The sequence below is a fragment of the Leucoraja erinacea genome, chromosome 38 (assembly GCF_028641065.1).
Source record: "Leucoraja erinacea ecotype New England chromosome 38, Leri_hhj_1, whole genome shotgun sequence".
Classification (NCBI taxonomy): Eukaryota; Metazoa; Chordata; class Chondrichthyes; order Rajiformes; family Rajidae; genus Leucoraja; species Leucoraja erinaceus.
The window spans coordinates 7,958,367-7,971,594 of record NC_073414.1 but is presented as its reverse complement, the minus strand read 5'-3'; the positions used below and the strand labels follow the sequence as shown (position 1 = coordinate 7,971,594).

At 48.8% G+C, this 13,228-nt stretch overlaps 1 protein-coding gene across 1 annotated transcript in view; it reads right to left on the bottom strand.

Annotated features, from left to right (window-relative positions):
- Positions 1-202: 202 nt before the first annotated feature.
- The window catches only part of dlc (deltaC), a 29,215-nt gene continuing 16,189 nt past the window's right edge, over positions 203-13,228 (bottom strand). Inside the window, exons 7-10 of the mRNA XM_055663785.1 lie at positions 5,063-5,279; positions 2,985-3,657; positions 2,159-2,276; positions 203-470 (exon numbers count right to left, since the gene is read on the bottom strand). Of these exons, the coding sequence (XP_055519760.1) occupies positions 465-470; positions 2,159-2,276; positions 2,985-3,657; positions 5,063-5,279 (1,014 nt within the window). The 3' untranslated portion in view covers positions 203-464. The remainder of the gene's footprint in view (positions 471-2,158; positions 2,277-2,984; positions 3,658-5,062; positions 5,280-13,228) is intronic.

Sequence of the window (13,228 nt, the reverse complement as noted above, 5' to 3'; positions counted from 1 at the left end):
TCGTTGCATAATGAAAGAGCAACTTATTAGTAAAAGGGGGCCCCATACGCAAGAACTGTCGCATAGATCAGGTTCAGAACTCATGTTCACAATCGGTTTAAAAGGTCCTGCCTTTTCCGCCTCCACCGTTGTTTTTCAGTCCTTGGGATGCAGTTTGTTTTTTTATTTTGTTTAGGCATTTAGTTTTTTTTGTTTTTGTGCCTTTTTGAAAATAGTGCAAATGTTTTTTTTCCCCAGCTTTCCAAAGAGGAGTCAGGAGGCAACCTTCATTATCCTAAAAAGCCCAGGTTCGGCAACGGTCCTCAGCTACAGAAGAGGTTCTCCATCCCAGAAGATTGAGCAGCATAAATAAATATTAAATACAGGAATACAAAAACAAAAACCAGCCCCGTAGAGTCCATTAAATCTGTAAACATTCAGAAACAGGAGATGCATCGGCTGCTTGGAGTGCGAGGAGATTGAATTCATACCTGCAACAGAAGAGATACAATGATTAATTTAGTTGCAGCATAGCTGATCCTTGCTGTTAGAAGGCTATCAGGCTATTAAACTTGACTCGGACAAAACTCTGAACATTAATAGGAGGTACACAAAAATGCTGGAGAAACTCAGCGGGTGCAGCAGCATTTATGGAGCGAAGGAAATAGGCAACGTATTGGGCCGAAACCCTTCTTCAGGCCCGAAACGTTGCCCATTTCCTTTGCTCCATAGATGCTGCAGCACCCGCTGAGTTTCTCCAGCGTTTTTGTCTACCTTCGATTTTCCAGCATTTGCAGTTCCTTCTTAAACACTCAGAACATTAATAGCCCATTCTCCGTTTATTTGCACTTGATCAGTTTGTTTATTCATGTGTGTGTATATTTATATAATGGTGTTTGGACACACTGATCTGTTCTGTATTCATGCCTAATATAGTCTGTTGTGCTGAAGCAAAGCAAGAATTTCAGTGTCCTATCTGGGACACATGACAATAAACTTGAATCTCGAATCTAGAAGGAACTGCAGATGCTGGTTTAAACCGAAGACAGGCACATAAAGCTGGAGTAACAAAAAGCTGGGCGGATAGACACACAGACTTTTTAAATAGGCAATGTTTCGGGCCGAAACCCTTCCTCAGTCTGAAGAAGGGTTTCGTCCCAAAATGTTACCCATTTCCATCGCTCCAAGATGCTGCCTCACCCGCCGAGTTTCTCCAGCATTTTTGTCTACCTTCGATTTTCCAGCATCTGCAGTTCCTTCTTAAACACACTTTTTAAATGATTGGTAAAAGAAAGGGGGCTCAGCGGTAGAGTTGCTGCCTCACAGCGCCAGAGACCCGGGTTTGATCCCGACTACGGGCGCTGTCTGTACAGAGTTTGTGACCTGCGTGGGTTTTCTCCAAGATCTCCGCTTTCCTCCCACACTCCAAACACGTGCAGGTTTGTAGGTAAATTGGCATAAATGTAAAAAATGTCGTGTGTGTGTGTGTGTGTGTGTGTGTGTGTGTGTGTGTGTGTGTGTGTGTGTGTGTGTGTGTGTGTGTGTGTGGGTTTGTGTGTGTAGGAAAGCGTTGTGTGTGTGTGTGTGATAGTATTAGTTTGTGGGGGTCGCTGGTTGGCACGGACCCGGTGGGCCGAAGGGCCTGTTTCCGCGCTGGATCTCTAAACTAAACTAAACTCGGCGGGTCAGACAGCTTTCCTGGAGAAAAGGAATAGGTGACGTCTCGGGTCGAGACCCTTCTTCACACTGAGAGTCAGGGGAGAGGGAAACAAGAGATACTGACGGTGATGTGGAGAGATATAGAACAAATGAAAGAAAGATATGCACAAAAGTAACGATAATAAAGGAAGCAGGCCACTGTTAGTGGTCGGAGTATATCTATCTCTGTTCTCTCTGTGGTACGAGACTCCACTACCAATATCAAGAGTGCTGGCTTAAGGGGCTGTCCCACTTGGGCGACATTTGCAGAAAGTGTACGAAGATTTTGTAAATCCCAAAATCCTGGAGCGTCGCGCGCGACTTCACGTCACTGCCTACGTCACCACGCACGTGTCACGTGGTGTAGCGTAAATGACACGCAAGTGGGACAGGCCCTTTACTAGAGGGATTGAAACATCAAGTCCTATTAGTACTGTCTGCATCGACCTCTGTCGTACTAGACTCCAGTCCCAAGTCTCACCTCAGTTGCAAATATGCACGGCTCCACTCTTTCAGACACGATGTACATCGGGTGGTACAATCCCTCCTTCGGACAACAGCTCGCCGGTTTGGACGATTGCTGGCTCTCAGGTTTCTTACTGCGAGGGGAGAGAAGATGGAGGGTTATTAGACGTCCTCTGACTACCAGTGTGGAAAAAAACACCCGAGAACATCACGCACGCAAAAATGTATTAGCTTTGTAAACGTGTGCAGGAAGGAACTGCCGAGGCTGGTTTAAACCGAAGATAGAGGACACGAAAAGCTGGGGTAACTCAGCAGGACCAGCAGCATCTCTGGAGAGAAGGAATTGGCAATATTTCGAAATCAAGACATCACCCATTCCTTTTCTCCAGAGCTGCTGCCTGCCTTGTAATCAGTTGGTCAGGATTGGACATAAGGAACTGCAGATGCTCATTCCCCCAAAAAAAAGAGACAAAGTACTGGAGTAACTCAGCGGGACAGGCAGCATCTCTGGAGAGAAGGAACGGGTGATGTTTCGGGTCGAGACCCTTATAGATAATCAGTTGGTCAGGATTGGACATAAGGAACTGCAGATGCTGGTTTGCCAAAAAAAAGACACAAAGTGCTGGAGTAACTCAGCGGGACTGGAGAGAAGGAATGTGTGATGTTTCAGGGTCGAGACCCTTCACCTTGTAGTTAATCAGTTGGTCAGGATTGGACATAAGGAACTGCAGATGCTGGTTTGCCAAAAAAAAAGACACAAAGTGCTGGAGTAACTCAGCGGGACCGGCAGCATCTCTGGAGAGAAGGAATGTGTGACGTTGCAGGTCAGGCACGGTACTCACTTCTCAAGATTCTTTTTCAAAGGCCGCTCCTCTTTCAGATGCCCGGCGAGATTGTAATCCAGTTTCTGTTTACAGTTAAACTTGTCGGTCAGGCAGTCGGTGCTGAACTCTGCATCCTTGTTGGACACCTTGAACTGCCCAGTGGAGATGATGAAGGCCTCCTTCTCCTTCTGGTAGTCCGACAGGTTGTTGATGGTCTCCAGGTCGTTGCGCAAGGCCCTGCCGCCACCTTGGGTCCTGCGCAGGTACTTGAGGAAGACCACGGCTGCAAACACCACCAGGGTCAGAGTGACGAAGCCCAGAGCCACAGAGATAGCCAGGGCCACGGGGAAGGGGGTGTCTGCCTCGGTTGGGGTGGTGGGCCTGACGTGGAACTCGCAGTTGGGCCCCATGAAGCCGGCGGGGCATTTGCAGACGTGCCCGGTGTAGTGGGTGTAACAGACGCCGTTGTTCCTGCAGGGCCCGCTGGCGCACGGGTCCTTGCGCACGCTACAGTCCCTGCCCCCGTAGCCCAGGGTGCAACTGCACGTGTAGGAATTGATGCCATCCAGGCAAGTGCCACCGTTGGCACAGGGGCCCTTGGCGCAGTCGTCCTCATTCACCTCGCACCTCGTCCCGACAAACCCCGTCCGACAGCGGCAGATGAAGCTACGGCCAAGAACGTAACACGCACCTACGGGGAGAGGCGAGGAGTTAGAGCAGTCATAGAAACATAGACAATAGGTTTCGGCCCTTCCAGCCTGCACCGCCATTCGATATGATCATGGCTGATCATCCAACTCAGTATCCCATCCCATCCCCACCTTCTCTCCATACCCCCTGATCCCTTTAGCCACAAGGGCCACATATAACTCACTCTTAAATATAGCCAATGGATTGTGGCCTCAACTACTTTCTGTGGCAGAGAATTCCACAGATTAGATCAAAAACAGGGAAGGCATCTTGATTAGAAGCATAGACAACAGGTGCAGGAGTAGGCCATTCGGCCCTTCGAGCCTGCAACGCCATTCAATATGATCATGGCTGATCATCCAACTCAGTATCCCATCCCTGCCTTCTCTCCATACCCCCTGATCCCTTTAGCCACAAGGGCCACATCTAACTCCCTCTTAAATATAGCCAATGAACTGTGGCCTCAACTACCTTCTGTGGCAGAGAATTCCGCAGATTCACCACTCTCTGTGTGAAAAATGTTTTTCTCATCTCGGTTCTAAAGGATTTCCCTCTTATCCTTAAACTGCGACCCCTTGTCCTGGACTTCCCCAACATGGGGAACAATCTTCCTGCATCTAGCCTGTCCAACCCCTTAAGAATTTTGTAAGTTTCTACGTGTCACGCTGCACCAGCCCGTACGATTGTCGATAGTCGGGGCAGACATGGTGGGCTGAAGGGCCTGTTTCCATGCTGTATCTCTACAGTCTAAAGTGTTGTAGGATAGTGCTAGTATACGGGGTGGTCGCTGGTCATTGTGGACTCGGTGGGCTGAAGGGCCTGTTTCCGTGCTGTACCTAGGAGCAGAATTAGACCATTCGGCCCATCATGTCTACTCCACCATTCAATCATGGCTGATCTATCTCCCCCTCCCAACCCCAATCTCCTGCCTTCTCCCCATAACCCCTTACAACCCGTACTAATCAAGAATCTATCTATCTCTGCCTTAAACATATCCATTGACTTGGCCCCAACCACCTTCTGTGGCAAAGAATTCCACAGATTCACCACCCTCTGAACGAAGAAATTCCTCTTCATGTCCTTCTGAAAGGAACGTCCTCTAATTCTGATGCTATGGCCTCTGGTCCTCAACTCTCCCACTAGTGTGAAAACATCCTCTGCACATCCAGGCCTTTCACTATTCACTCTGATGAAGGGTTTCGGCCCGAAACGTTGCCCATTTCCTTCGCTCCATAGATGCTGCCTCACCCGCTGAGTTTCCCCAGCGTTTAGTCTACCTTCACTATTTTGTACGTTTCAGTGAGGTGTCTCCCTCCCCCACCCCCCCAATTGAAGCTGACGCTAGAGGTAACGCTAGGAAAGGGAGGGGGGGGGTGGAGAGAGGTGAAGGGGTGATTTGAACTTACCGTTTACGCAGGGGTTGTTGGTACAACGGCCAATCTTCTTCTCGCAGTTGGAGCCCGTGAAACCAGCCGGGCATCGGCAAGTGTATCCGCCGTGCGGCTTCTCGCTGCACGAGCCGCCGTTGAAGCAAGGCGCGTCTGCGCAAGTCATGGCGCTAATCTCACAATTCTTGCCGTAGAACCCCTGAGGACAGGTGCAGGTGTAATTGTTTTCCAGATCCTACAAGAGAGAGAGAGTCTCATTAATCCACCGATCCCCAAAAAGCAATGAAAGATTTAGGACTTTGAGGCCTAAGAGATAGGCTTCACAGCATGGAAGTGGGCCATTTGGATCCGTGTCGATCGCATACACTAGCACCATCCTACACACACACACACTTGAGGCAATTTACAGAAGCCAATTAACCTGCAAACCCGCAGGACTTTGGAGTGTGGGAGGAAACCGGAGCACCCGGAGAAAACCCACGCAGGTCACGGGGAGAAGGTACAAACTCCGTACAGACAGCAACTGTAATCAGGATCAAGCTCGGGCCTCTGGCGCTGTGAGGCAGCAACTATACCGCTGGGCCACCAATCATTCCCGTAGTCATGGCACAGGACACAGGGCTCCTTAACCTGCAGTAGCCACGTACCATAATTTAGCCAGGATACAGTGTGGAAACAGGCCCAACCTGCCCACGATGACCAAGATGCCCCATCTACACAAGTCCTGTGTGCGGGCAGATTCCATCAGATTCCTGTCCACCCCCCGATGATGTGCCCAAGACTGCTCTCATCATTCCCTTTGGCCTGTTTGAGTAACTGCGGATGCCTTTTGGACTTAAAAACGGCGCGCAGGCTTTTCAACTAGCTCCGCGTGTCGTTCGAGAGACTCCGGGATCACGGGTTGGTCATTAACGCCGCCAAGTGCCAGTTCGGTCACAACTCCATCACCTTCCTTGGGCATCACGTTACCCCTCAGGGCGCTACGCCTCTTCCCGGCAAGGTGGAGGCGATTCGCCGCTTTCCTCAGCGGCTCATCGTCAAGGGTCTGCAGGAGTTTGTGGGAATGGTGAACTTTTACCATCGTTTCGTGCCGGCGGAGGATCGGATCATGCGGCCTTTGTTCCCGTGCCTGGCCGGTGCGCCACGGGATCTCGTGTGGACCGCCAAGTCTGACGCCGCTTTCGAGGGTGCCAAGGAGGCGCTAGATGCGGCCACGTTGCTGGTGGACCGTGGCCACCATTGCCCTCACCGTGGATGCTTCTGATGCTGCTGTCGGAGGGGTCCTCGAACAGTTCATCGGTGGCCGTTGGCACCCGCTTTCTTCAGCCGGCACCTACGCCCTCCTGAGCGCAATTACAGTGCGTCTGACTGCGAGCTGTTGGCTCTTTAATTGGCATTTCCGATATTTCCTGGAGCGCAGGACATTTACCGCGTTTACGGACCACAAACCTCTGGGGTTTGCCTTGGCGAAGGTGTCTGATCCCTGGTCTGCTCGGCAGCGGCGGCACCCGGCTTTCGTTTCTGAGTTTACAACCGATGTTCGGCGCGTGGCTGGCAAGCCGAATCAAGTGGCCAGTGCGTTGTCCCGTCCTGCTGTCTACACCGTGCAGTCCGTCGCTCCGGAATTAGACTATGCTGCGCTCGCTGCTGCAATGGTGACGAGATGCAGGGATATCGCACTGCTGCGTCGGGTTTGGTGTTCGGCCCCTGTAGGGGTGCGGTACTTCCACCGGCGAGCCTGCTGATTGGCGGACGCCGACAGATAGGAACTGCTTTGATATCTAATGCAGTGGAGGTGAGCACTAACGAAGGATCACACAGAGCTGGCATCAGAATGCTCCCGAGTTTGCACGTCGTCCCTGCGATTAGCATGCAGCAACAGCATTTCACTGTACCTCGGTACACGTGACAATAAACTAAACTGCCCGTATGGATTGCCTTCCACATCCCAAAGACATGCAAATAGGCCATCGTAAATAGTGCAGGTGATAGATAGAATCTGGTGGGTCGATAGGTGTGTGGGAGGGTGGAATAAAATAAGATTAGTTTAAAGGGGTTCTGCATCTACTAAACTACCTTAGTTTAAAGAGGTGTTGGATGGTCAGTGTGGACTCGATGAGCTGGAGAAGCTGTTTACTTGCACACATCACTCATTCCTGCACCCAACCTTAAAACCCTGTCCCACTGTACATGTTCATTCAAGAGCTCTCCCGAGTTTAAGAAATATATCAAACTCGTGGTAAGCACGGAGAATGTACGTAGCGGGTTCGTCGGAGCTCGGGGACGTCTCTTGGAGGCTCGTAACGCTAACGGCAGGTACTCGGGGAAACGCGGTAAGATTTTTCAACATGTTGAAAAATGTCCACGAGAGCCCCGAGTACTTACGAGCGGCTATTACCGTAAATCTCCGAGTTCCAATCAGGGCAAACTCGGGAGAACTCTTGAATTAACTTGTACAGTGGGACAGGGCTTTTACAAAGGAGCCAAAGTAATTGACGACATTCGGACTTGTGCACTAGGCTGTACAACTCCTGAATCAACAGCTAAAGCCTTGGGTTGTGCAGGGAGAACTTCAGATGCAGGTTTATATGGAAGGTAGGCACAAAGGGCTGGAGCAACTCAGTAGGTCAGGCAGCATGATATGCAGAAGAGTTCCGGCCACAAACGTCACCCGTTCCGTTTCTCCACAGATGCCGCCTGACCCACTGAGTAACTCCAGCACTGTGCGTCTTTCTTAAACCTGGGATTATTGGATCTCCAACAATTCAAACTTCCTCTGGTAGGAATGATCTGCAGGCGCAGGTTTAAACCGAAGATAGACACAAAATTCTGGAGTAACTCAGCGGGACAGGCAGCATCTCTGGAGAGAAGGAATGGGTGACGTGAGGTCTCGACCCAAAACGCCACCCATTAAATCTTCCTCTGTGGTTTTTGTGAAGGTAACTGGTGCTGATCATTGCCTCTAATCTTACTGGGTTGTCCAAGCCTCCTTGGTGTCAAAGGCGATCACTCACACTTCATCTCTGGAACAGAGGATATAATATGGGTTTGAATGCAGATTTGCGGCAGAATGCAAACCAGGCAACAGTGAACAGGTTGTTCCTGACGTCACCTTCTATCGGATGTTGAGTACACACTGATTGGATAGCAACTTGGCAGAGTTACTGCCTTACAGCACCGGGTTCGATTCCGACTAGGGGTACTGTCTGTACATAGTTTGTACATTCTCCCCGTGACTTAGCGTGGATTTCCTCCGAGACCTTCGCTTTCCCTCCACGCTCCAAAGCCGTGCAGGTATGTAGGTCAATTGGCTTGGTTCGTGTGTAAATTGTCCCCGGCGTGTGTAAGATAGTGTTAACGTGCGGGGATCGCTGGTCGGCGCGGACTCGAATTTGAACCAAATTTGCTGTTTCTGCGCTGTATCTCCAAACTAGACAAACCGGATTTCTGCCAGGTTTTCTTGGCAAGACATGCCCCCGGCAACTTTCCAGAATTTGTGGTGGATGAGACTGTTGCAATAAACATAGCAGCTCGACGGGTTCCAGAACATAGGGCAGGGAGGGTTGGCTTGTTCTGCAGCATTTTCTCTGTACAGTACTCTTTGCCTTTTCTTGAAATGACAAGGAATGTATCAAGTTGCAAGTTTAGTTTAGTTTAGTTTAGTTTAGAGATACAGCGAGTCTGCTCCAACCAACGATCCCAGCACACTAAATCTCCCCTGCACACACTAGGGATAATTTACATTTATACCAAGCCAATTAATTTACAAACCCTGGATTGATGGACATGCTGGGCCCCCAAGGTCTCCCAAATGCAGTAGAATCCAATTGTGTTCTTCCGATGATCCACAATGTTTAAGACCCTGCTTTGATCTACCTTCCATTCTGCATCTACCACCTTTAGCACAATGGTGGTTCCACACAACATCACAATGCCAGTGCAATGAGGGCTGTTCGTCACAAAGCCAAGAGGTGGCCACCTGCATTGGTATCTCACAGGGAGCACATCCTCAGAAGGCCACAAAGACCGAGATTGTTTTAACCTGGGTTTGGTTCACTCATCATCTGCCCCCCCAACATAACTGCTTGCTCATTTCAGACTCAAACCTTTTGGTTAGGATGGTGTTATGAAGCTTGTCTTGGTGACGGATATTGAAGTCCCCAATCCTCTCTACCGTTTCAATGCTTCCTCCCCAAGTGTTATTCAACATGGGGGAGCACTACGATGCATTATAGAAACTTACAACATTAAGGGGTTGGACAGGCTAGATGCAGGAAGATTGTTCCCGATGTTGGGGAAGTCCAGGACAAGGGGTCACAGTTTAAGGATAAGGGGGAAATCTTTTAGGACCGAGATGCGAAAATCATTTTTCACACAGAGAGTGGTGAATCTGTGGAATTCTCTGCCACAGAAGGTGGTTGAGGCCACAGTTCATTGGCTATATTTAAGAGGGAGTTAGATGTGGCCCTTGTGGCTAAAGGGATCAGGGGGTATGGCAGGTACAGGATACCGAGTTGGATGATCAGCCATGATCATATTGAATGGCGGTGCAGACTCGAAGGGCCGAATGGCCTACTCCTGCACCTATTTTCTATGTTTCTAATCAAGATGAAGATTCCTTCCCTGGTTTTGATCTAAGCCATCACGAGTCCATGTTGAGAAGGATCCAGGATTGCCCAAGATTCCCAAGAGCTAGCGGGACCTTTTCAGAGGGCAATTAAGAGTCAACAACATGGGACGTGTGTAGGGAGTGGATGCTTCATTTTCCGAGGAGCTGTGAATGGAACTGAACCGTGTCATCAGCAGGAAGCAAGTTCACTTCTGACCTGAATGATGGGAGAAAGGTGGTGCTGAGAAGGTTCGGGCCGGTGACTATGCCTGGAAGAGATCGTGGGATGATGCCCTAAGGTGACCCAAATTTGCACCCCAGCTTAACTCAGCATGTGCCCAACCCAGGAGGCTCAACTCATCCAGCCACATACTGGGTTACATTCCAGCCCGACACCTTGCTCATCCTATACCCATCATAGATCCAATACCTCACTAGTCCTTCTCCCACTAGTGGAAACAGCCTTTTGTTCTGAGAGCCAGCATAGACTCAACGGGCTGAATGGCCTCCCTCCATGCCAAGGCATGATAGTAAATAAGTTTTGGTTACAGCATGCAATGGACAAGTTGGGATATCAGACTGGATGAGATCGGAGGTGGCCCCTGCAGTTGGAACTCATGTAGCCTTGCACAGTTCTGGTCTCCTTGGAAAGGTAGAGTGCAGGAAGGAACTGCAGATGCCGGTTTAAACCAAAGGCTGTTCGACACAAAAGACTAGATAGACATCTGAAGAAGGGTCTCGACCCGAACCATCTCTCCAGAGATGCTGCCCGCCCTGCTGAGTTACCCCAGCATTTTGCGTCTATCTCCCTTCTAGTTAGAAAAGGAGGACCCTCCCTGAAGCTGCTGCCCAGACCCCTGAAAACCAACGATTATAGAGCAGAGCAAGATGCGCCACTCTGCGAAAAAAGCGTAGTATGACATGGGTATGACATGATGCCATTTTATTGAGCTGCAGTTTACAATAATATGAATAAAATTTATTAATGTGAATATTAATTTATAATATGAATAAAATAATATTAACTAAATATGTGAAGCGATCGATGCTATATAAAACACTGCTCCCTACAACACTGGTTACACCAAAGATGATTTAGTGGAACAATCTTTGGAACGGATTACACCAAAGATACTAGAGGAGCATTGACCACTGCCTCGGGAGCGCATACACAAAGCTTCAGGTTTGCCCGCCGGTGGCCTTCATCTGGTATCAGGGGCGGGGACCGACCGAGAATCAGTCTCTAGTATCTTTGCTGTGGAGTCGGTCGCCACTACCAAAGATGTTGCGTTTAGCTTATACAAATGGCGGCCGTGACCTTCCGTTACGTACTACACGTCAGTCCATTGGATTTCGGAGGAGTGGTCGATCTTGCTCTGCTCTATAATCTTTGCTGAAAACAAAGGCAAGCACGATAGGCATGAATGTGCAAGTCCTGGCCAGAGGTTCCTACGTTTGATACAAACCTGCCTCCCTCTTCCAACTTCCATGCGATCGCTATTACAAACCTTACAATATCGAGGAAAGACGTGCGACTTTGAAAGTTGTTTAAGAGGGAACTGCAAATCGAAGGTAGACAAAAATGCTGGAGAAACTCAGCGGGTGCAGCAGCATCTATGGAGCGAAGGAAATAGGCAACGTTTCGGGACGAAACGTTGCCTATTTCCTTCGCTCCATAGATGCTGCCGCACCCGCTGAGTTTCTCCAGCATTTTTGTCTATCTTCGATTTCCCCAGCATCTGCAGTTCCTTCTTGAACATGGCTGATCTATCTCTCACTCCTAACCCCATTCTCCTGCCTTCTCCCCATAACCCCTTCAGAAGTTTCAGAAGACCCGTCATGGGCGACAGATACTTAAAATCTGAAGATCGTGAGGAAATCACTGATCAATACGCAACGGATTTTTGCGAAAACACGTCTCGTCTCAGCTGCAAATTCCTCGCGTACAATTTCATTAAGAATAGATTTCTGGTCAGTATAATTGAAAAACCAACTTGGGAGTCTGAATACTCAGGCAGAATAATCTACCGATAGTGGACAGTTAATCTACAAACAGTGGAAAGGAGTCCTAATCCTTAATCTATCCACTGCCCAATTCACCAGCTTGTCCTGTACCTGCTCCCATACCCAAGCCCTCAGCAATGACGTTGGTGACATCATTAGGTCTCCTAATCCGAGTAAAGACATTCTTGCCATAGAGGGAATACAGAGAAGGTTCACCAGACTGATTCCTGGGATGGCAGGACTTTCATATGAAGAAAGACTGGATAGTCTCGGCTTGTACGCGCTAGAATTTAGAAGATTGAGGGTGGGATCTTATAGAAACTTACAAAATTCTTAAGGGGTTGGACAGGCTAGATGCAGGAGGATTATTCCCGATGTTGGGGAAGTCCAGAACAAGGGGTCACAGTTTGAGGATAAGAGGGATGTCTTTTAGGACCGAGATGAGAAAAACATTTTTCACACAGAGAGTGGTGAATCTGTGGAATTCTCTGCCACAGAAGGTAGTTGAGGCCACAGTTCATTGGCTATATTTAAGAGGAAGTTAGATGTGGCCCTTGTGGCTAAAGGGATCAGGAGGTATGGAGAGAAGGCAGGTACAGGATACGGAGTTGGATGATCAGCCATGATCATATTGAATGGCGGTGCAGGCTCGAAGGGCCGAATGGCCTACTCCTGCACCTATTTTCTATGTTTCTATGTTTCTATGAGTAGGCCATTCGGCCCTTCGAACCTGCACCACAATGACAATGATCTTGTACCAGATTCCCTTCCATCAAACTAATCCACTCAGAATAACAATCATTTAAGCCACTGCCAGATCCAAATTGCACTAGTCTGATGACAAGGACCCTGTACCAGATTCCACATCAACTAATCACACTCAGATAAAACAATCATTAGTTTAAGCCACTGCCAGATCCAATTATTAATAGTTACAGTATGAAGGATCTCGACCCAAATTTTGTCACTCCCCATCTGATTGATCCTTACGAGATGCTGCCCGACCCGTTGAGTTAATCGAGCATTTTGTGTCTCTTCCTTTATTAACTGTTCTTGTTCATGCCTGTAATCTGATTCTGTATTAGCACTTCCAATAATTGATTCTCAATAGACAATAGGTGCAGGAGTAGGCCATTCAGCCCTTCGAGCCAGCACAGCCATTCAATGCAATCCCAATTATCAACTGATCCAAAATTTGACCCTGGATTTCTAAAAGGCCAGTATTAAATTGTACTGATTCCACACCAGAGCCCCAATCACTAACTAATCACGTTGCTAATCCCATCTTGTAAATGATCCTGATCCTACAACAATTCACCCACGATCCTGAGCCCCGACCACCAGCCGATCCTGGTCTCCCATCATTAGCTGATCCTGAACCTTATAGCCATAAGGAACCATTATCTAACCCTGGACTTGTGTACTAATCTTTACCCGATCCACTGCTGGGAACTGGCCTTGTCCCAGATCCCCGGTCTATAACTGAACTAGTAGTGGGGCCCTGGTAGTTCCTGGTAGAACCAAGCTCCAATCAATAACATAAGCCCCAATCATTACTGATCCTGCAACTT